The 26,004-nt window shown below is 38.7% G+C and overlaps 1 protein-coding gene across 7 annotated transcripts in view; it reads right to left on the bottom strand.

Moving 5' to 3' along the window:
- LOC139444352 (alpha-(1,6)-fucosyltransferase-like) overlaps nt 1-26,004 on the bottom strand; it is a 147,091-nt gene that overhangs the window by 17,444 nt on the left and 103,643 nt on the right. For 4 of the 7 annotated variants that reach the window (XM_071225286.1, XM_071225287.1, XM_071225292.1 and 1 more), the window contains one exon: nt 7,307-7,513. In XM_071225286.1, coding sequence (XP_071081387.1) covers nt 7,307-7,500 — 194 coding nt within the window. In that variant the 5' untranslated portion in view covers nt 7,501-7,513. Of the gene's footprint in view, nt 1-7,306; nt 7,514-14,120; nt 14,266-16,118; nt 16,164-26,004 lie in introns of those variants that run through there. The other 3 variants (XM_071225291.1, XM_071225289.1, XM_071225288.1) reach the window with 3 other exon arrangements.

Here is a 26,004-nt window from a genome sequence, read left to right as displayed (position 1 = left end):
ACTGTCATCAAGGAGGTGCATTGTGACCTATTATAAGTCTGTCTATTGCTGAGATGAAGTGCTGCAGTTGGGAAGCACAGACTATAAGTCACATCATCAAAGTCACAGTTGTAAAGACTGCCTCCATGGTCTAGTGGTAGAGCGTCCAAACGGAGAGCGTAAAGTCTGGGGTTCAATCCCCGGCCGTGCCATACCAAAGGATGTTAAAAGATGGTACTTGTTGTTACCCTGTCTGGCGCTGGGTATTAAGGGGCTAAAACAAGGACCGGTCGGCTCGGAGTCAGTATACTGTGTCTGAGTGGGGTATTCATGTTAAACTGCAGCATGGTATCTCAGTGAGCTAGCACTATAAATCGGCATCAGTCCGGACTAGTACATGCAGCCACACAAACAAACACACACTTCCATGCACGTCGCTATATAAGTGCAATAATCTTGGACGCGATGTAAACCCAATTTCACCTCACCACCACAGTTTACACTGCTCCAAATGTATTTTAGTTATTTCGCAACATTCCAGAGTTTGATGCAAATTGTTTGTTTATTTACAATTATTTCCAAGGTTGAGCTTGTTTGTTTTGTTGTTTAATGCCACACTTAATAATATTCCATCTGTTTGAAAGTGGTCTGTAAATAATCGAGTATGGACCAGACAGTCCAGTGACTGACACCATGAGCATCCATCTGCACAATTGGGATACGATGACATGCATCAACCAAATCACCAAGCCTGACCACCCGATCCTGTTAGTCACGTCTTACATGGATTGAGGAAGATCAATTTTAACCTGGATCTTCAAGCGTCTCCAAGGATGTTTATTGCCTACAGTGCAAGAGTGGTGCTATGACTCATTGTGACATCATTGTCACTACAACCAAGAAATTGAGAGAAATATGTCAATGTGGACACATTTATTCATTTAATGAAAACAGTGCACGCTAACCTAGACATTATTATGTTTTCCTTTAGATGAACATCCATGTGGATCTTCTAAAATATTTCATAAAATTTGATTTCTTTGTATCTTAATTCTAAGCATGTTTCCCTATATACCATATATACCTGTATATAGGACTCTGGGTTTCTTTGGGTTTCTTATAAAACAACACATAATATACATGTAACACTTTGAATGATTTAGTACTTAAATATTTTAGAAAATAGTTTATGGCATCCTCTGGTCTGACAAGGTCCCTTCATGTACATAGCACACCATTTATATCTCATGCACGTATCTCTAACCTGGGTTTGATAACCTTACATCGCATCACAACGGTACGATCACTTTCCGTTTCATATATTCCTATTTTTGTTAAAACCATGGGAATACACAGCGGCTGCAATCACTGTTTATAAAATATTAGTCCTATTTCTATGACAGAACTTAATTATCCTAATGCCCTATTATAATCAAAGTCTGTGTATCAGTCCGTATTTGGTAGTTTTTAACTATGTAAATATGCGTATGCAGTTCAACCACTGTTCGTTTATCAATTCATATTTTGGTATTAGCCAGGTAAACATCGCGCGCATGCACAACTTTTCCCTTTGTTCTACGCAGTCAGCCATTAATTGTGTCTCGTGTAATTTTAAGTGCAAACGTTATCCCACCTCCACCCACACCACCACCTTTATTTTCAGGTCATCGATCGCCCCCAGCATGTTGATCTTCTTCTCATCCGTTTAGGTGATGTCCTCCGACACTTATTAACACATTTATTTCAACTTGCTCAAATATGTTTATATCATGTTCTGGTCTAGCTCATGCTTTTGTAGGTCTTTTGTTTTGTACCACCATGCCATGTACATAATGGGATTCTAGTGGAGCCGGCGGCATCACAACGGGCATGTATCACCCCAAAATTATCTTCAACAATTCACAGTTGCTTTGGTGGGGCATACACCTTCAGTCGGCTACACCCGCCGGGGTATTGTCTGTTGGCTACACAGTTTTATGTAGCTAGTTTATACCCGTTGGGGTATCGTTGGCCAGCTACACTGTCATCTGTAGCAAGTTATACCCGTCGGAGTATCGGTTGTCTGGCGTCAGACTACAGCCGACTGAAGGCGTATCTCAATTCTGTCACGTAGCACAGCCTTAGTTAGCTAACCCATCGGGGTAAAGCAGTACCGTTCTATTTTGTCAATAAACAGTGTGCTACCGGCTCTACAAGAATCCCCAATCAACCCAAAAACAATAAATATTTTATTTTATCAGTTGCCTTATGTTGTCTTGTCCGAATCCGAGGAAATAAAATTGAATGAATGAACTAAGACAAAAGAAACAAAGTTTCATTTCGCAGCCATGAAGAAAATATAAGACACATATTTTTCCTTCATATCGGAAAGACAGACAACACCACATACCAACATCTCCAGAGTCTGATTGATTGATCCAACTATTGATGCACTGCAACCCTTCAAACACCCCTATTTCGGGTCCGAAAAATTCATCTTATACCCGGCGATATTCAGTACATACACCATTTGAGATTTTTGTCAATCTGAAAATATTCATAACCTTTCACTGAAGCTACTACCCTTGACACCTTGACAACTTTCTCTACAATTTACTGAATCTATGCAGTTGCCAATCTCATTAAAATCAGATCTTAGTTCTCGCTACCGCTAAACAAAGATCTGAGGACATCCCATTACGGGTCACGTCAGACCGACCTTGCGCGAACTTTGATCGACCAATGGAATGACCAATCAGAAACCAGCTTTCTCGTGCTTTACGGCACGAATTTCAAATTGGCGACTTCGCTTCGAAACATATTTTGAAAAATTCTTGATTACAAATTTGAAACCTGAACAAAAAAACATTCTAGAATGACTAATAGATGGTCTAGAATGTAAGGATTCAGTCGTTAAACCCGTAACTATTGTTTGGAATACCCCGTGTTAAAGTTTTCGAGATTGCATGATTAGAAATCACATTCCGACTGTCACTTTCATAATCTGGTAAGCGACGCACTGATTGGTCGGATGAAAGGTCGTTTTGACGTGACCCCTAATGGGATGTCTTCAGATCTTTGTTTAGCGGTAGCAAAAACTAGGATCTGATTTCAATGAGATTGTGCTGTTGCAGATGCCTTAAATTTGGCATCAAGTAAAATGAAGCCAAAGCAGTTTAGAAGATCAAGATACTCGTCATGCAAATAATGCAATAATGATACAACAACTTCAATAGTATTTTCACCCACTGAAACAGACTTGCAATAGTTAAAAATGCTACCAGTACTTGCCAGCCCCCAAATTATGGTCAGCCTAGTTATGAAACTGGTTTCCAATGAGAGAAGTCAAAGCTGAATGCTTTCCAACTGCAACAGAGGTTAGTTGGGTGTTAATCAATAAAACACTCCCAACCTATTGTACATCAACACTAACTGTACAAATGTCCCCACCACTGAGTATTCTATTCACAAAACACCTCTGAATGGCTCTTACACCACATACATTGATTATCGAATTACAAACTGATCAAATGGCAGACTCTCTATCGGTGTAATTGTAAGGTTTATTTATGATCAATAATTCATAACAAGCAAATGATACAGTTCGACCATATTAGCTTCCTCTTCAATTCATGGCCTCTGACTAGAGCAGGCAATTTCCTTTGAATAATGCATGATTTCAAAACAACACCAATGACTGGATACAAAAGCCATGACTTGAACAATGCACTCTGCAAGGCTCTCTCCCGTATTGCCATCCCAGTGCTAGTACTCTCACCGTTCGACTAAGTACTTAGCGCTAAGTTTACCTCACGTAACAGACCCGAGATCCCCACACAAAACAATCTTAGGGTAACACAATGACGGTTATTGTTGTAAGCTGAGACTGTTTAGAGCAAGAGTCGACAGGTTAATTGCTGTTCATATTGAAACAGCTTGTAGATCAATTTACAGACTGTAATGACTACAATCTACCCATAAAAATCGGCAATACAGCCTCCAGAAACACAGGACAGTACAACAGTCCCACTGGGAGGATGACATCTCAGCATATTGGTCATTAGGTCCTGATGTGAGTAAACCATCATTTCAGCTTGTGAGAAGTAGATTACAGTTTTATAGGCTAAACACTGCCAATCTATCAGGCGATACCATAATCATATCCCCTTAACAAACCCCACATGTAAATGGTCTTAAACTGTTTTGATCATACTACCGGGAAAAGACTTGTGCCCACAATGTAATGTGAGTGATCATCCACTCTAAATCAAAGAGTATCACATACAGATATGCTATGAAGAAAGGATTGACTTTCAATGCACTGAAACAATGAAATGGTTGAAATCCATTAGTCAACCTTTTCTTCATTGATACTACAGCTCCTAAATGCTACTTATAATGATGTCATATAGCCGCTAGTTTCAAGGTTGTCTGTTTATGTCATATCATCCAGCATTCAGCATTGTCTATCAAACACAAGAGAAACATTTTTTCACAGTGCTGTCTTTACTTGTGGCAAGAGTGAATGTGAGTAGCGCTACAGTTTTCTTTAAACATGACGTCAATACAGCTTAAACTGGAGGCCTGATGTAATAACCATAGAAGGAAACCATCGATGGAACACCGCAGCACGTTACAAATTGAGGAACATTTGTAAGTGCACATGTTTTTATCCATTAGCAGAAAGTATGCACAGTAACATATGGAAATAATGGTGTATTTCTAAAAATGAACATTCTATCCACATGGTTTAATACTCTTAATGAAGAGCAAATGACATTGTGATTGTATTTTACGGTGTCTTAATAAGGTAAATGACAAAGATGACTCTAAATATAAAGATATAAAAAATGTTTAGATTTTACAAGGAATACATGGTAGAGGAAAAATAAGATGGACTGCAGTGTATCTGGGCATTTTGAATACAAGTCCAATTTTTTTTAAATTTTGAAATATTTTTAAGAAACTTATCTGACTTGTACTGCTCTTTCTTACTCCTACAAGTACAGATCTCTTGATACATGTATGTTCAATTACATAATTATGTCTAAAATGAGACGAAAGGGCCGATTATCTACCTTGAAGAGTGAGTGTGAGTGAGTATGGTTTTACGCCGCTTTTAGCAATATTCCAGCAATATCACAACAGGGGACACACGAAATGGGCTTCACACATTGTACCCATGTTGGGAATCGAACCCGGGTCTTCGGTGTGACGAGCGAACACTTTATCCACTAGGCTACCCGACCACCTCCTACCTAAAATCTACCAGAAAATCTAAATATGAGCATGTCATTTTTCACCATGTTTGTTTGCTTACTACATGTGTACGTCATTCCATTTGTAACCAGTATGACTAAGGAATGGCCACAATTAACTTGCTCAAAATGGCTGGTGAGGTGTCCATGAAGAAATTCACATTCGAGCATGGTCAAAGGGCAAAGGGCAAAACATATGTACGTGTTGAAACCCACTACCGGTACATGTATATATATATACCAAATTACACAACATTTGGAATTGAAGAGGCTGAGTAATGGTCCAAGGTCAAGTAAAGGTAAAAATTTCAGATATTATTGTGAAAAACGTAACATACGTGTTGAGACGTACTAAATAGATACCACATTTCACTACATTTTGAACTGAAGAAGCTGAGTAATGGTTAAATGAAGCTTCACCTTTCAGTGTGGTCATACTGCAAGGTCAAATTGAGATCAAAAAGCAGAAGATATATTTTGAGTCCTACTACTAACTCACATGTAGCATATTTTGTTCCAATTTGAAAAGGAAAATGGCTGAGTAATAGCCATACATAGGTTTATCAATATGGCTGCCAAGGCAACCATATTGAGAATTTGATTTGAATCTTTTGAAATCTGGATGTCATCATTGGTGGGAACACGCATGGGAAGTTTTAGCTTCATAGGTCCAGTGGTTTCTGAGGAGATGTTTACCATACACAAAAGTTGAGACATGGTGCAAACCGGATGCCTGACACTCACGCACGACATCAGCTCATTGACTTTTCATCTGGTGAGCAAAAAGTGGAATCAGCAATTTTGATACATTTCAGTTTTACCTCTACCTTAAGTGTTGTACAAGGGTGGAAAAGATAAATCTAATTCTTAATCACATCTGATAACCTTCAGAACATTTTCTAAAAGTTTTTGCTCTTTTCTGAAATTATTCAGATCATGTGGACAAAAAGCACCCCAGTCATATCTATCTTCAGCTGAGAAAATAATTAAACAAGAACACAAAAATACCATTTGTGAACCAGTATTCACACAACCCACACAGTATTCCATAATGTATATGGGATGACATGCATCACAATGAAAACTAATGTTGAGAACATGTAGTATCATTACAAACATTCTTTAAATACAATACTGAGATGAATAAATGAACATCTGCCTCGTGAAAGTCATCAGGAAGGAATTTATAACATCTGGCCATTTAAATATGAAAGGTCTCTTTTTGGTAAAGAAAAAGTAACTACACTGCATTTTCTTAAAGATACTAGAAATAACAGAATATTTGTTATACCTCTACATCTTAAAATTAAGCATGTCCACAATATCAAGAAATACACAGAAATCACGTTTGTCTTAATTATTAGGGTTAGCCTAGTGGTTATAGTGTTATAAATATGTGTTGGATTCCCATGGATGCAATGTGTACAAGACCATTTAGTTGACCCTGTTGTATTGATGCTATAACATTACAACATGTAAAAAGATACTAACCCCCTCTTACTTTAGGATAAGATAGCTGGTGGATACATCATTTGCTGTTCATACTAAAGAACCATGTTCGATTCAACATGTGAAGCCTATTCCTTGTGACCCACATGGTCTTGCTAAAAGGTGTCAAATGCTATCAACCCAACCACTCACTCACCTATCCATCCACCCACTCACTCACATATGCTTTTACTCACCCACTCACTTATATATGCTTTTACTCACTCAGTCACCAACACACTCATTCACTCACACACTCCCTCGCACATTTCCTCTATCCACTCACTCACTCACTCACTCAGGCACCCACCAACAGAAAACCCAACTCACTCATTCAGCCATGCACCACCCTACCACTCACCTACTCACTCGCCTACTCACTCCCTCGCACACAAATCCACCCAACCAAATTCTTACTCACTGATCCACCTACCATTCACCAATCCACCACCTACTCACTGATCCAGCACCCACTCACTGATCCACCACCCACTCACTGATCCACCACCCACTCACTGATCCACCACCCATTCACTGATCCACCACCACCCACTCACTGACATACCACCCACTCACTGATCCACTCACACTCTAGTACTTACTTTAAGTCAGCTGCTAACTGCTGTAGCTCCAAGTTCTGGGCCTTGACCTTGTCGAGTTCATCTAGAGCTCTCCTGAGCTGCTGCTCCGCCCGCTGGTTGATTTCCCCGCCCTGCATCAGGGAGTTGCTCATGTAGATCATGATGACCAGCCAGAAGGCCAGGAGGCCACCTATCACCTTCCAGCTCTTCAGCATCTCTCACATAGCCCTGCAACACAATGGACATTGTATCAGTATTGGTCCGTGGTTACATGTCTCAGGTACAGACATAAAACTGATGGTTGCATCTCACACAGCCCTGAAACACAATGGACATTGTATCAGTATTGGTCCGTGGTTACATATCTCGATACAGACACAACACTGATGGTTGCATCTCACACAGCCCTGAAACACAATGGACGGTAATGGTCCGTGGTTACATATCTCGATACAGACACAACACAGATGGTTGCATCTCACACAGCCCTGAAACACAATGGACGGTAATGGTCCGTGGTTACTTTTCTCTATACAGACACAACACAGATGGTTGCATCTCACATAACCCTTCAACATTAAGGATGGTATTGGTCCGCAATCACATGTCTACAGTGCATTCCTCAGTCTCGCTACAAAATACATAACATAAGAGAAGTGTCTGTGACAGTGAAACATCTGGCATTCTGCAACATCATAGGGCATTGGTGCCTATTCTTTCCCTATTACCTCATGGAAGACTATTATAGAACTTAAATCATACCGAGTCCTGGTCTAAGTCCAACAGGTATCTGTAATTACTGTACAGCCTGCTGACTGAATGTATATTGTCCACCACTCAAGGAGTGGTCAATATCAGTCCCAAGATGAATTATAAACATCCACACCACACCCTTGAACACATCAGAGATGAGATCAATGCAGCACTCCTTATCAATAAACTGATTTAGTCAGGAAGTGAATGGGGCGTTGTGTGCTATTTCCTCGCTTCCCTAAATGAAAGAGATTTTCCTTTCCAGATAGACTCCCATGCCCATGGGTTTCACCAAGTGTTAAATGTCTAAATCTTCCATCTTTTAAGGCATTCCTACAACATTAACCTGACACAATGACATAACTGAAATACTTCTAAAATTACTCACTCACTTCAACTCTCGAAGTACCGGTATCTCCATTGTGGACATTTAATCCCCATTAATGTTACCTATTTGACAAAGATGGGTTACCGAGGATATTTTTCTGCTCTGGAATACCAGCCCTGTTCAACTAAGTGAAGATAGCACTCTGGCCATGACCGTGATAAGGTATGGAAGTTACAACAGTCTTAGGGCTAAGATCATTTTGTGGAGAGCTGATGAAGGAGACCATCCTTGAGACAATGCACTGTAGACATCTGGAGATTAATGACTCCTTCCCTACAGATGTCCTTCAATCAATACACATGTAATACTCACCATATCTTAAAGCTGGCAATTATCTTACCACTATTCACAAAAATATTCTCATCAGAATGTACCGGTAGATGTTCATCTACTCACATTGACTCAAATACCAACTTCTAATGCATTCTCTAAAAGCCTCAATCATGACTACACACATACCATGTCTCAATCATGACTACACACATACCATGCCTCAACCATGACTACACACATACTATGCCTCAAGACCCACAGAATAGGTCTTCAGCAACCCATGCTTGCTGTAATAGGCGACTCTGCTTGTCATAAGAGGCGACTAACGGGATCAGGTGGTCAGACTCGCTGACTTGGTTGATGCATGTTATCGTATCCCGATTGCGTGGATCGATGCTCATGATGTCAATCACTTGATTGTCTGGTCCAGGCTCAATTATTTACAGAACACCATCATATAAGTGGAATATTTCTGAGTGCGGCGTTAAACAACAAACCAACCAACTCAATCATGACTAAACACATACCATGCCTCAATCATGACTACACACATACCATGTCGGTATGTACTGATCAAAACATCGACACATTGTCTCCTCCTGATGATAGAATTACTGCTCGAAAGTGTGTCTCACAAACCGGCATACATTCTTAAAGAGCAGCCTGTTTGAAACGGAAAACCTTTTACTTGTACTGATGCAATTCCATTGTGTTCTTCCTGATATTAGATGGAGTGGCTCAATCAGTGAATGGGATTTAATGCATTAAGCAGCTCTATCTAGCTGTACAGCAGTAACCTGAATGAAACGCTGGGTCTTGACAGAGAACAACCAATGAGCATCAGTCAGCAGACACAGCCTAGGAGGAATCCCAGACATCTCAATCTGTGGTCAGCTTCTGACCCACATCTACACCTACCAAATCCAAGTTTTTATGATTACACATGGCGACAGAATCTGACTCAGACATGGTTCTGCAATAATGTCATCAATCAATCTACATTTGAATGTCAGCAATCAAGACTTTTTCCGATTGACTAAGTTACAATGTATCCATATATCACAAATCAATTCAGTAATCATCATGTTGGTTTGTTGTTGTTGTTTGCCCAAAATGCCAATACTCCAGCTACATATAGTGGCGTGGAACAATCCACACTGTCAGAGTAATATGACATGTTATCAACCAAAAAGCCTGACCACCCAATCCATTGAGTCACCGCTTGTGACCAGTAGCCGGGGACCTATTCTAACCTGGAATCTCCGCAGAAGATATGATTTGAAAAGAGGGGCCTCATTGTTATGAAATGTCAGTAATAAGTTACCATATTCACTGTAATGGGTACTTAGAAAATTTACAAAGGGGGAGTGTTCATTAAAACAGTACACAATAGTCAAATACTGAGCAACCATCAGTCTCGCTACAACATATACAACATAAGAGAAGGGCCTGTGACAGTCAAACATCTAGCACTTTGCCACATCATGGGCAGACTTTTACAGAACTTAATACAGAGTCCTGGTCCTGGTCACACAATATGGTGAATACAGTATGTATCACACATCAATACAGTTAAGTGAATGGTTTGTTTAACACCCAAGTTAGCAAACTAGATATATCATTGTGCCCTGAAGATAGTCAACTCTGGGCCAGGCAACTTGTGAATGGTAGCAGGACCAAAAAGCCATGTCACTGGGGACGATGACACAACCAGCATCAGTTAATGGGCACTTCATCTGCCCTTGAATCCCAGTGGGACTTTCACAAGGTCACCAAAGTGATATTAAAATATGAATCACAACGTGGATCGCATTACTTTGTTACATGATATGATAATTGTATTTGTACGTCATGTATAGATACAAAACAATACAAACATTTATACTGAACAATAAATGTTAGGGATCAATATTTTGGAAAAATATTTTTATGACGTGTGCTCTGTCTTCACTACAAAAAATATTCATGATCCCTAACTTTTTTGTTCAGTACATCCCTAACAGTTTTTGTTCAGTATATATAAGGGTGTACTCCAAAATGATGGGAACAAAAACTGTAAAACACTATTCTCTGCTCGTACAGCCACTGTTTCATCCAGTACTCAATTCTGCCAAACATTTTTTAGTGATGCTACTATTAAATTTTTTAAAGATGTGAAAAGCAGTGATAAACCCAACCCACTCACTCACTTAATTTAGATAGGAAAAAAAGTCACATGTTGAGTTTCAAATGGTCACCTTTCTATCCAGAAATGTATAGTATTGCAATAAAATGTACCATGGCAGCCCAAATAAGATCCCCTCTAAAATCAACGAAGCCACTGGTCCTGATGGCACAAATACAGGTTTAATCTTTACAAACGGCTTCATCTGCTTTTTTAACTTCTGGTTGCCGCATCACAACTTTAGGACAAGCAAAATCAGACAACTACATGATAAACACTGCAGCAAATTGAGAGATGTCCCCCTCAATCCATCAATTACTTGTGCTGAGTGGTGTGGGGTCACCTTCAGACATGTCCAGAAACATCTCGGCTGCCTCGACTTGACCTGGGTCAGCCATCTTGCTTCAGTAATGGAAGACATGACTTTCCATGACACAGGGGCCGGGGAGAACATGTGCCTGTCACCTTCGCTTTGTACTTAATGAATAAAGGTGTCAGACCAATACAAAATACTGACAGAACCTTTCTATTGCTTTACCATATTAGGGAAGGAATTTCAATAATGCTAGACCATTACGTCTGCTTCCGTAAATGTCCAGCAAGCCAAACACATGGAAAATGACTCATGACAGTGATTTTGAAGAAAAATATGCCAAAATGAAAATTCTTTTCTACTTATTCTTATATTAATGGTTTAATAACTAAAAAAACAAAAAAAACTAACGTTACAATCAACATTTTCAAAACAATATCCTGATATCTTGAATTGTACCTGGACTTTCCCTATATGTTCTTGTCCTACAATCCTTCCTGAACATATTCATCGAAGAACAGCCCTGAGGAATGCCATCATTTAATACTGAAATGGACATGCATGGTGTCTGTTATAATACAACACTAAATCGTGTGATCAATACACAAGCATTTTTCTAATAACACACTGAATTAACATATGGACCTTTGTAAAACATTTCTTCATTCACAAAAAAAGACAATTCATGAATATTTCATGAGTGTGGACTTACTGCTTGAGCAAAGCCAACATTTGTATTTATACCTGTTTGATATACTAATTACTTAGACCAGAGTGTGTTCACAATGACATCTCTCTTTCATCTTCGTCAACTCACAATATGGCTCCTTGTTCAGACAAGCTTTTTTCATTAAGCTCTACATCTAATATATAATGGTATGCCTTTGATAAAAATGAGCAGATTCCATGCTCTGATTAAATTATTCATAAATTATTAATGTTTTGGATGACAAATGAATGTCATTACCTTATATCTTAGTGAATACCTACAAGCAACCATATTTACCAAAAGATTAATAGAACAGGGCTTACATTGTGATACACACATGGTTCAGATTAGGGGTCTTGATGTATTGTTCTATTGATGCATTGCAAATTTACAACTGCCAATATAATATAGATACAAGTACTGATGATTGATTCATATTTTTATTCATTATCAATTTTCCAAAAGGATTATTTATGAAATCTTAATAACATTTCTCAACATTTCTCTTAGCCCATGTCAAAAAAGCTGCAATGGAAATTCTAAAATAAACATTTCTAAAACTCCTTAATATCAAAGGCACAAGTTCAGTATGCGTTTTATATATAGTATATAACAGTTTATTTGTTATACTCCATAAGTGAACGCACCCTATTTAAATTAAAACTTAAATCCCACTAGTTGCCATGGAAACGTAAAAAATAAAAATTTCTAAAGTGCTTAAATAGCAAAAGGCACCAGTTCAGTATGTGCCTGGTAGACATGCAAAATTTTGTAAGAAAGTATTTAACAGATTTTGTGTTACGCTCCGGAAATGAATACCACCCTAATAGAACCCTTATGCCATGGAAATGTAAAAAATAAAAATTTCTAAAATTCCTAAATAGCAAAAGGCACCAGTTCAGCATGAGTCTGATAGACATGCAAAGTTTCGTAGAGAAATATTTAGCGGTTTCTGAGTTATGCTCCGGAAACGATTTCAGGACGCACACACGCATGGAAGCACGGAACCCATTTCTATATTCCCCACAAACTTCGTTGGGGCGGGGGATAATTAAGCGATACATCAAAGAAAATACCAAAATGATATGAAAATGTCCAGACTTTGTCACTTTGTATTACAGTAGAATGCCAAACACACTCAGTGTCAAGTTCCTCATAAGCAAAGTTCCAAATTAAGCTGTTAACACCTTCTTCCCACAGAAAACAAATGAGTATGTTAGGGAAGATTTGTTCATGCTTCACTGTAAGGAAACAGAGAGGAATAATTTCTCCATTCATCATAGTAAGGGCATGAGTTGTTCATAATTAATATAAACTGCAGTTTGAATTCCAAGGCTGGCATTTTCATTATGATGACAGGGCACACTTGAACACCTCCATGATAAATTACACCAGCACACAAACCCCATCCACATAGCACAAGGTTCTGCCACCACCACATAGAGATTTCTGGAGTGAGTGAGTGAGTGAGTGAGTGAGTTGGGTTTAATGCCGCTTTTAACAGTATTCCAGTTAGATCACGACGTGTCAGTTTAATGTTGGAGGAAAGCCCAAAGTGATGAATATCTCAGACGTTTACCACTTCGGTGAAACCCATAAGCACGAGTATGGTGCTGACAAACCTAGAAACATAATTTGGGCGAACCAGGATTCGAACCCACAATCATAGGATTCTGGCGTGCCCAAGGGACGCAACTCTGCACAGCGAATCGTGGCACCTTAGACGACTGGACCACTCATGCCCCCAGTGAGTGAGTGAGTGAGTGAGTGAGTGAGTGAGTGATCATGGTATATCACCTTGAGATGGGAGGACATTATTCTATGTTATCAAATTTGCAAAATAATCTTTGGGATAGTTTACATTACAATCAGTCAATGAGCTAGGAAAAGAACATTCCTGGAACTTGATATGATATATTTTTAAAATGATGAAAATGCATTTTTCTCTTACAGGTTATGTGCCACTACACTACAGAACGCCCTTCCTTACACCAGCATGTATGGTGATCTCACTTTGTGGAACAGACCCCAATAGGAAATACATAAATATCAACAAATATCAAACCACAAACTGTCACCTGTCATCTTAAACCAGTTATTTCCATCTCTACAGTTAGTTATCATACAACTATCCTACATTTCACATCTGCTCAACTAAACATTCCGAACGTTTGGTAAACATTAATTTATATACAGACATTGAGTCTTGTTTGAAAGTCTAAAGAAAATACAAACCTACCATCACATCTCTGTTCAGAATCCCGCTCCTGATATTCCATATACATTACTACATCTTTGGAAATTTCATGCCTTCAATCTGTCCAAAGTGGCAGCTTCCCAAACTGTCCTGTGTCAGCTTGTATGACAAGCCACATTAGCAACCCCAATAAAGCTATCCCGATTCATCTCAGGGGACCTTCACTATCTTAGAGGCCTGTGCGGGGAAATGAGGCTCCATACCAGGGACTACAATGCACAGTTTTATTTTTACTCCCAGTCAAGTTTTGTTTGTTTGTGTGTTTGTTTGTTGTTTAACACCGCTCTCAGCAATCTTCCAGCTATAAGACAGCAGTCTGTAAATAATTGAGTCCCAGTCAAGTAAGCCTGCAGGGAGAAAATAGGTCCCAAGTAACCCTGCTTGTCCCAAATTGATTGTTTGTTGTTTAACGCCGCACTAGGCAATATTCCAGCTATATAATGGCGGTCTGTAAATGATCGAGTCTGGACCACACAATCCAGTGATTGACATCAGGAGCATCAATCAACACAGTTGAGATATGATGACATGCATCAACCAAGTCAGCAAGCCTGACCTTCCGATCCCGTTAGTCGCCTCTTACGACATGCATGGGTGAACTGGCTGATTGTGGGCCTTTTCATAATGACATTGACCATTGCTCAGGCTCTCAACCACTTGTCTGCCTGGCTGACCTTGATATTGTATTAGGTTTGATGTTGCTGTGATATTTCTGAATGCAGTGTGAATCAACATTTATTATCTGTGAGGGCAAACATATCGGGGTTCATAAGAATCATATGTACCCCAAGGTCACATCACGTCACGAGACAACAGGGTATTGTTTCTGTCATCCGGACGGCATTGTTGATGTCATTGGAATATTATCCTGATGTGAGGTCGGAATGACAACACACTAGAAACGACGTCATAACTGAAGATTGTTGACATCATTCGACAAATGTGGTTCCACTGGTGTTTCGACTTGCTGTCCTTGTAGGCAAACACTAAAATTTGTCTCTGTATGTAGACATCTTCTCCAGTTATACATAGAACATTATATTCGTGTTCATGTCATACTATGTTTATGACATTTGTGCCTAAATTCCGATATTTAGACACTCGTGTCGTAAACATAGTATGATATGAACATGAATATCATATCCTCTATTTTCTAACTCACAATACAATAAGCAAATACAACTATACCGAGATGAACATGGAATGGTCCAAGCTATACTTTAATACCACAAAAAGGCTGAATATAATTTACCTTTTGATAGATTTCTAAATAATCAATTCACATTCATTTCTTGTTTCCCTCCAGATCAAAAGAATATTACAAAAACAAGTTTCGCAATCCTAGCAAGTTCCTAAACAAGACTTTATACACCTGTTCACACAAAGTTCATGATCAGTCAATGAAGTGATATCTCTATAAAGCAAATCATTACTTTACGAGAGTGGTGTCTGTCATTTGCCGCTTAATTTACCAACAGATGAAACATATGAGACAAATAGTCTGTAGGTTACATAGACAGTGCAGATATGACCTTCAGTATTACGGCCATGAACTCCAGATGAAGACTCAGCTTCTAAACCATACACAGTGGCTGGTAACTGGATAAGGTAAAAATGTTATTTTTATTTAAATGTTTGTGTTTTATACAGAGCACATCACTAAGCCTGTATCATTAAACAGCAGATTTACATTTCCGTCGTAAAATCTTGTCAAATGTTACCAGACATGTGTAAAAGTTAAGCAAATGCTGGCTAAGGTTTACACTGATTGGTAGTTATTACTGCGCCCAATGTGATGTGATGAGAGAAGAGAGTCTGCACACCAATAAACTCCAGGACTTCAATCCCCAAAGTGGAGACACTGCTGGCACTACCATAAACGTAGGTTAAAGTACAGGCGTTATGACATTCCTACCACCAAGACCACATCAAGGAACGGGATCTTGCATTTCCACGACTAAAGGACACAAACATACCCATCACTTCCTTGTAATGCTTCTGGCCAGATGAGAGCCGGAGTTGGGTTCAGCATCACTATGAAAATAATTTCAGCTATCACGGCCTGTCGGATAATTGTGGGAGGAAACTACAGTGACAAAGGTCATAGACTGGTTACCACTATGGTGAAATCCATCAGCATGGGTATGGTGCTGACAGACCAAGGACCTTTATCAATTACAAAGCTGGGAACTCCCAACTCGCCACTCTGGTGCCAGAGACAACAGTGTAATCTCAGATTAACAGGTCATGGCAGCCGATGATCTAAATTTGAATCCTGGTAAGAGTAAGGGACACAACTCTGCACAGACAATTGTTGCATCTTAGATCCAGAGTTTGTTTGCTTTGCCATGTATAGTTTCTAAGATCATATATCTGAATAACAAGAAAGACAGATTTATCAGGCTATATTAATGTATTATGGGCCAGTGGCCTGTTACTGAAATAAATTCTGTCTGTCTGTGAATCTTCCATGATTTGGGTAAGAAATTACTGGGTAGCAAACATATTAAGGTCTATCATTTTGTTGGGAACTGACTCCACTCTTTCAGACACCAATTTCACCCACCTAGCTTATAATCGCCAACATAAGGGAGTGGGTATGAAGTTCTTCTGGTAGTAACTGGCAGTTTAGTTACAAAAATAACTAAAGATTAACATACTACATTTCAAGTGAAATAAGCTGCGGACATATCTAATTAAAAACAACAAACCCCTCTCCATATTCACATAAGTCTCCACCAAAAGTGGAGTAATGTGGTTGTTTGTTGGTTTGTTGGTTTGTTAAACGTGCCACTCAGCAATATTCTTGCTATATGATGTAAATAATCAAGTCTGGACCAGATAATCCAGTGGCTGACATCAGGAGTATCAATTTATGCAATTGGGATCGATGACATGCATCAACCTAGTCAGTGAGCCTGACCACCTGATCCCGTTACTCGTCTCTTACAAAGCAAAGTCACCTTTTACGGCAAGCATGGCTTGCTGACATATTCTAACCAGGATCTTGACAGGTCTCATGTGGTTCACAGTCACTGCCTTCATGGAATGTATCTTTTTCACCAAAATACACCAGCATAAATTAAAAAATACAGCCAAGACTTCCCTGCAGTTTGCCTGACAATTGAGTATTACTGCATCAAGTCACAGTGTCAAGATTTGGAGTGAACAAGGATTAGCCTAGTGACAATATACATACTGACAGTGTGATGCTGCTCTAGTCCAGGCAGCTGCTTCCTGTAACAACGGACATCAGTGTCCATTGGTGCTTCATGATAGTTATTACATTCAGTCAGCAGGCCATCCAGGAAACGTGTCAGTATAGGTTAGGCTAATGAATCAGTTCATCAGTTCATGAACAGTTTAATGCTGGCAAGTGCAGCTTATTTCAATCACACAGAAACCTATAATTAACAAAATATTCGGTTTTTATATTCCATCTTGACTAAATGTATCATCATTTGTAATTACTAGTTTCTGACATTCTAGCTATCCTAGACTAACATTTAGTCTCTGAAATCTTATATTACACAATTTCTTTCTTGACTCTAAAAAATAAAAAAATTCCCTATGCTGATTTCAGAATAGAGCTAGCTTGAGCTGGCTAGATTTGCTTTTGTTTGCATTTCTAGATTATTATTTTTCATAAAATAAATATATTCCATGATCATAGTGCAGGACTATAACTATCCCTGTTACCATGCATGCAATCAATAAACACTTCAAGTGACCTTTCAGTATTAAAACTTTATTGGCCTAAGAAACTAACAATCACTCCAAGGTAGAAATAGACATAACATGAAGTGGCGATAATCAATTTATCCTGAAGAAAGCAATAACCTTCCCATATACAGCATATGTGTTCAGCTAATCGAAGTACAGCCATGTCTATTATGGAAGCTGAGGCACCCAACATGGGGCTCTCCATGTCAGCATAGACAATTCAATCCTCATTCTACATTTGCCAGCCCATCAGTAAAATCAAACTCCAAGGAACAGAGAGAGGTGCCTTAAGGTATCTGGGAACTATCACAACAATCTACACCCACTTTATCTAGTCACTAATGAAGACATTCCCATAAAACTATCTGCTGCTGTCTTAAACAAAGGCCAACAGAGTCGGCTGAGGCTCAACATTGCGGGGCCGCACATCTGTGAATGGTAATTAACTATCTATGGTTTCCCAACAATGATATATTAAATGCCGAAGCATAGATATTTTTTCTTCAGATAAGCATTCAGTGAATGTCTACCATCTTATATCTCAGGAACAGCACACAAATGGTTTTCACTAGTTAGTCTCCGAAATCTTATATCACACAATATCCTTCTTGACTCTAAAAATAAAAAAATTCCCTATGCTGATTTCAGAGTGTGGAATAGAGCTAGCTTGAGCTGACTAGACTTGCTTTTGTATGCATTTCTAGATTATTATTTTTTCATAAAATAAATATATTCCACGGTCATAGTGCAGGACTAGGTTTTCACCAGCAATAGCATTAATAGAGATTACTAAACAAGCATGTGTTTCATACTGATTTGACGAAACGAGTGTCAGAATTCTTGTATTTCCTGAGGGAGAGCGAGGGTAATATATGAATTCTTACATGAGATTGTAAAATCAGTATTACACACATGTGAGTGTAATAAGTTTTTTATTACCCATTATTTCATAATCCTTTAGAGCACCCCTTCAGAAAAATGCACTGATCACCATCGCTATCCTAGAAACCCACAATTTGTCGAATGATGTCAACAATGTTTAGCTATGATGTCATTTCTAGTGTGACACCATTCCGACCTTTCGTCACAATAAGATTCAAATGACGTCAACAATGCTGTTGATGACAGATGACGGAAACAATACACTGTTGAGCTAGATGAAATATTGCACTTGTGCAAATACAGTTTTTATGAACTTGGTAATTTCTAACCCTATGGGTAATAAACATACTTATTAGCAAAAACAAGCAAACAACTACCTACACCAGTTGTGCACATAAAAAGATTTTTGACCCAAATTGTCAAATCATCTCATCAAGTGATCTGAAAGAGTTCATATTTTTATGAGTGGCACAGCCGTGTGTGAAAATGTCATCTGTATCAGAGTATAAGACCAACAAAGGCATGTACCATACTTATCAGAAATAGCATAAAGGTACTGGTAATCTAAGTGTTTATCGGCATTTGGAAGCTCAGTCTCACACCTACAAGGTTACTACACATGCAAGAGGCCGGTCACTTGACACACTTCCTATATACCCTATGTGTCAAACATATGGTTGGCTGTCTTTATACGCAGGGGACACTGGACAGTTAAACTAACATCTAGTCTCTCAAATGAACATATTTTACCTAAAAATAGTTGTTAAAATATAGTTATAAAACATAATAAAAGGAGCGAAGAGACTTTGTAGTAATATAGACTTGTCAAATATTATAGACTTGCATGGGCTGTACTGGATATATTCGTTTCCGGGTCTGTATGGAAGACTACAGGACATTTAACAAACAAGTTGAAAATGTGAAGTGTTAACTGGAGGATTTCAACGGAATATTTATGTAACTCGGAGTATCTGAAAGCCACAGTGGTGTCTGCATTTGATTGAATGCAGGACATTCTTAAGCCACATTTACTTAATTGAGTGAGTGTGTGCATGAGTGCGTGCATGAGTGCATGCGTGTGTGCGCGCGTGCGTGCGCGGGTGTGAATGAGGGTATGTGTGTGTGTGGGGTGTCCTAGTTTGGGACGGGTAGAGAGTCCTATTGAACTGGACAGCTGGCTTTGAAGGTTACTCAAAAGACAGGAGGCTAAATGTGTACAGCTACATGGTTAGTTGACCTGGCGACAAATTAATAAGAGATCATTTTCAATGTGGTTTCCTTCGAAACAAAACTTTGGATAGAGATCATCAAACCAAAATAGATTTCACAACTTGCTAAACAATCAAACTGCATGTTTAAAGGGAATTCTAAATATGTACTCAGGTATGGGAAATTCCTACTTCAGCAATTCTAGTTATCTGAAATCCTACATAAACAGTTCTACTTATCGTGAATCAAATAATGATAGACAATGAAGGATTTATTCAAACCCTATTAACTAAAGTATCTCGTTATACAGATTCTACTGAACATTAGCTACAGTAAAATACGGATCATGCTGAAGAAAGACGGTCACATAAAGATGAGCCAATCAGATTTACTGTTGCATACAAAGTTACTCCTGCCAACACTACGATTACTTTTGCAACATTTGTGAAAATATCATAGCAATGTCATGATGCACTGGACCTTTCTTTGCACAGTCACAATATGAGTTATACATGTTAATAAATATGTAATGTATTGTGTTGTATCAATATGTCAACCTGCGACATGATCAGAACTTGATGTATCACTGAATTGTCCAAACCCTAATAATTGACGTAACTAAAAAATGGTGACATCATGTATCTGTTTCAGTATTCAAGATCTTCCCACGAACACAAGAGATTCATTTTCCTCTGAAGACCTTGTGTCAGCATCTGGATGCACATCAACATTACCTCCATCATCCACAGAACACTATGTATATACTGCCTCCCCTCTAACAAGGAAAATAGACCAGACGTAAGTCCATGTAAAAGTATGGGAGTTACGATCATCTTAGCGGTACGATCCCTTTCTGGAATGGGGTCCTGTTCCACAAAGCTATCTTTGCGCTACGATGACTGTAATTAAAGCCTGCGTAAGGCAATGGGAGTTACGATCACCATAATATTAAGATCGCTTTGTGGAACGGGGCCTGGGACTATTAAATTCTCGAAAAAGGATCAAGACATCAAGTAAAACATCCAATTGTCTATTTCCCTCAGTTATAAGCCATATAGCTTCTTTTCCCCCCGGGATATTCGACACAGCTAAGAGACTGCTTCAGATTACACATGACTGATTTATCATCAGTCGTTATTAAAACCAGCAATCTGAATGCCCTGGGGCCACTTTGTGAAAAACAATACAATGGCTAGCCACCATGAGCACTGTGGCATCATGACATTTTATGTCAGATCACTTGCATGTCACTCCACAAATGACGGTGTTTGTACCGTGAGTACCCATACTGAGTGTTCAAAGAGTGAAAATGTAAAAAAAAATGCTGTGAATGTTTAACTAAGTATTTATTACATAACGAGGAGGTACAAGATTACAAGAGATGAATATCCACATAAACTATTCAGCTCATTCCAGCAATTGGGGAAGATGTGTGTTGGAATATAGGGACCTTGAAGTCATTCAGATACATCCAGGGTAGATACTCTTTAGTATTTTTCACTCATTAGGATAACGCAAAAGATGCCTGAGATAAGTTTGCACACTTGCATTCACGTACCTTCAGTAGTTTCTGAGAAAACTTGTCCCCATTTCACACAGAGATAAGTTTGCACACTTGCATTCATGTACCTTCAGTAGTTTCTGAGAAAACTTGTCCCCATTTCACACAGTACACACAAAGTAGAAAAGCATGGAGCAAGGGCCATGACTCTATAAGATAATGAATTCAAGACACCAATTTTCTGATTCATTTCTGATCATGAGTAGTAACATCAGTGTTAAAATTTCATTTTTCTAACTTTAAAATTTTTGTAAAATCTTTGTTCCATGCAGAAGTGGATGGATGGGAGCGTGGACAGATGGACAAAGTGCGTTCCTGTATCCCCTTCCCCGCTCCGTGGCAGGGGATAATAACCATGTGGCTCCTGTACAATTAGTAACCAATCATTCATTATACTGAGTTAGCACGCCAATGAAAGTCACATAAAAAACATGACAAGCAAAGTCTGTAAAAGTATATCGGTATAATACACAATTCAAGCACCTATAAAATGGACCATCCCCTGTGACAACAATATATAAACACTTATTAAATGTTTATAAACAATACAAGCCATGAGGGGGTGCTACGTGTCTTGCATGTAAGTCATGGGGTTTCACTTGCAACATGGTCTTATTAAGAACTGCCTTCAATATTTTTTTGCCTTTATGGAGCTATACACATAAATACCAGCTTGCAAAGTATGCACACGACTTTTAAAAGTTTTTACATATATTCTTCCATAAATGCAAAAACATATTGAAGTCGATTCTTTGAAAATTCCCAGGCTGCTTATAACTGTAGACAACAACATGAAATCAGTGACATCACTCAGCACAATAATGCCACACAAGTCCCGCCTGCTCTATTATAAACAAATCAGGAATCAGGAAATGTTTTTTTTTTCAGCTTCTGGAAACATAAACACATACAAAATTTTTGCTTGGATACACAATGAAATGGCATGGAATCACTTGCAATTTATATTTATATGTTAAAATATCAACTTTCAAATACTTTGGAGTCATGCTTGTGAAGGTTGAAAAGCAATAAATCTACTATATATTATCCATATGTCATACATCACGAACCAGCTGATTTAGCTCACATGGGTAATGATGCCAATGGCACAATCAAGTCACTAAGGATGAGCATGCATGTTCCTGTATACTACATTCAACCATGTTCAAGCTATGTCCCACAAGTCTTGAAATAAGGCATCCTAGTGGTTGACAGCATGGGACAGAAGGGACAGTTTCAAATGTTTTTTTAAATCCTTTTCAATTTTTCAACCCGAACAAATGCTTGCCCTATTTCTTTTCAACTCATCAGACACCAGGTGTAATTTCATGTGGATTCACAGACTTGCTCACAGTTAATTTCTCCCAAACCAGCCTTTTTCATACATTTTAATCATGACTCTACATGAATGCTTTTGTAAGTTGAAAATTGAAAAGTTGATTGAAGCTAAAAAAATTAGACTTATCAAAGATAAGTTTTGCTTGTCAGTTATTTAAACATTTGTGATAAATTTCAAAAGTTACCAAACAATTATACTTTCGTCCTCGGTCTATCTTGCTCTTTTGGGTCCATAGAAACAGGTATTGAACTCATTTGAAGTCCATAATTGTTTTGTCATATGATAGAGAGACCACAGCAGATTCAACATATCAAACGATGTTATACAATAATGTTAAGAGATTCCATTGTTACAATCAGCAACATTTGATTGGCTTAGACTTGGGGAATACCACTTCCAGTTAATTTCCATTCTATTTTCCATAATTCAAGTCAATACCGTAAATTATGAGACCTGACTTGGAGTCCATCAGCATTTCTGTCAAATGACACAAGGCCACTTCTAGCCCAACGAATGTGGGGAAAACTGTAACACATGTGGCCAACATAGAGGTAAGGGACCTTATGGGTGAAAAATCACTACTTATTTTTTTTTTAACTATTTTTTTTATCTTAGCAACCCAAAAATACAATTCACAGGCTTCAATTACAGAGACACTTGAATTCAAACATTTGGACTCATTTTCTGTAAAGTCCCATTTTTCAGGCTTCATGATAATCCTGATTCTGATCAACTGGCATCCTAATACATGTACCGGTAGTTATGAAAAGAGCTCACAATTTTGACATGTGTCAATCATGAATAAACATGATGAAATTTAAGTTTAACTGAATCAGAAAGCTTGACAACTGTTCATAATACAAAGTACTCAAAACCGTTCACCAAATACCGAAACAGTGATACTGGTCTACAAGAAAATACTTTACTATTTCAGTCTCTTATTTGTATTTGAAATTCAGCTTTCAACATGGAGAAAGAAGGTACAGTTAGATCACGTGCAGTCTTAGAGTGAAAAAGCAGACAAATGTTTTTTCACATTACAAACAAACACTACACAAAAAAACACAAGATATTTGCGTACAGTCCACACACAAGGAGATTTTTATGGAAGTAAGTTGACGTGGACGTTTCTTTATGACGTCAGAGCACAATTGTTTCCAAGCACCCACAATGCCCCTTCTTTCCTGGCAATGTCAATTTTATATGACAAATATGGCCTTTATGATTTACCTCATCCTCTATCAACTTCCTAAATATCAGGAATGTGAAAATCATCTATGAACTGCCAGACATATACACATTCAATGGCACCAAGAAGGCTGATAATGTCTACACAGAAATAGATACTTCCATGACATACTGAAATAGGCACAGTCATATAGATATTTAGCAGTGTTCAAAGAACAGTATCTTGACAACATCACAAAACTTCAACAACAAGACCGAAACTCAACTCTTTCATTCCAGATCTGCCCCAGGTCAATCAATATCACACATACTAAAAAACACCTGATCTCTCACGAAAAAAACCACCTTGACTCAATAATCATAATCTTCACTAGAGTAATTCTGTAGATTACAAAAAAATCAAACTCTATTTTCATCCCTTCATTTGATCTTAAATCAATGAAGCACTATTACTCACAGCAAATACTTGGGCGCAAAGAAGATTACATGTTGTTTTTTGTAATGCAAAATGTATTTTCATAACAAGATCTAAGACAGGGCCTCACAGAATCAATACAAAGACAGTGTTTTTCTGGTTGTGTGAGGCTCCTAATGAGGAGGTGTACTCATGTGACACATGGAGGACATATGGAGGAAGAGAATTAGATAAGTCATGGACTCATTGTGGCACTCTTTGGAGTACAAACTTTGTAACATTAACATAATTTCACTTCACATTAACATTTTCTAAATTGCTCTGAAAATGTCAATCTGTCTCATTCTTCAGACATCACTCATCCAGCCACCTCTAATTACCAATTCAGACATAAACCTCCATCATTAATGACCAGTTCAGCTCGAACCTGCCAACATTCACTGACCAGCTCAGACACAGCAATTCACCATCTCTGACCAGCTCAGACATCACCATCCACCATCACTGACCAGCTCAGACCAAACCTGCCAACATTCACAGACACGTTCAGACATCACCATCCACCATCACTGACAAGTTCAGACATCACCATCCACCATCACTGACAAGTTAAGACATCACCATCCACCATCACTGATAAGTTCAGACATCACCATCCACCATCACTGACAAGTTCAGACATCACCATCCACCATCACTACCAAGTTCAGACATCACCATCCACCATCACTGACAAGTTCAGACATCACCATCCACCATCACAGACAAGTTCAGACATCACCATCCACCATCACTGACAAGTTCAGACATCACCATCCATCATCACTGACAAGTTCAGATATCACCATCCACCATCACTGACAAGTTCAGACATCACCATCCACCATCACTACCAAGTTCAGACATCACCATCCACCATCACTGACAAGTTCAGACATCACAATCACCACTAACCAATTCTGATATCCCCAACACCTATCACTATCCAGTTCAGATATCACCCATCAACCTTCACTGACCAGTTCATCATAACCCACCTACCACCACTGACCAGTCCAGACATCACAATGACCACTACTTCCATAGCCTCATCACAATCTGTCAGCTCCATCCACTAAAATATAATTTTAAACATCAATCTTTTCTCACAGTGCCACAGACCAGAACATCTCATCCTCTCTAACGACCCAAATAAGGCAAGCTCCATCTCCAGCCTCCTCCAGCGACCTCTCCAAGGCTGACCGCTGTGACACTGGACTTGTGAGTGTCAGCAGCTGGTGCCATGGTATAACGCAGTTAGACAACCCTTGAGTAATAAGTCAATTCTTTCATTAACACCGGCAACACCTTCCACATGATGGGAGTCCTGAGTTTGGCAGACTGCATGATTACACCCCTGTGGCGACTGCTGCGATATATCATTATCAATGTCTAGTTTTTCTCAGCACCTCTGCACCTCTTATGACATTTCTTTCCCAAGATAGATTGATTCATGTGGACATGGCAGTCCTTGATTGGATTATCATGTTATATATTTTGTACGTC

Source organism: Haliotis cracherodii, unplaced genomic scaffold (genome assembly GCF_022045235.1).
Source record: "Haliotis cracherodii isolate W230 unplaced genomic scaffold, xgHalCrac1.p SCAF_5, whole genome shotgun sequence".
NCBI classification, from domain to species: Eukaryota; Metazoa; Mollusca; class Gastropoda; order Lepetellida; family Haliotidae; genus Haliotis; species Haliotis cracherodii.
The sequence above is the reverse complement of the archived record's forward strand: the minus strand, read 5'-3'. Positions and strand labels throughout refer to the sequence as shown.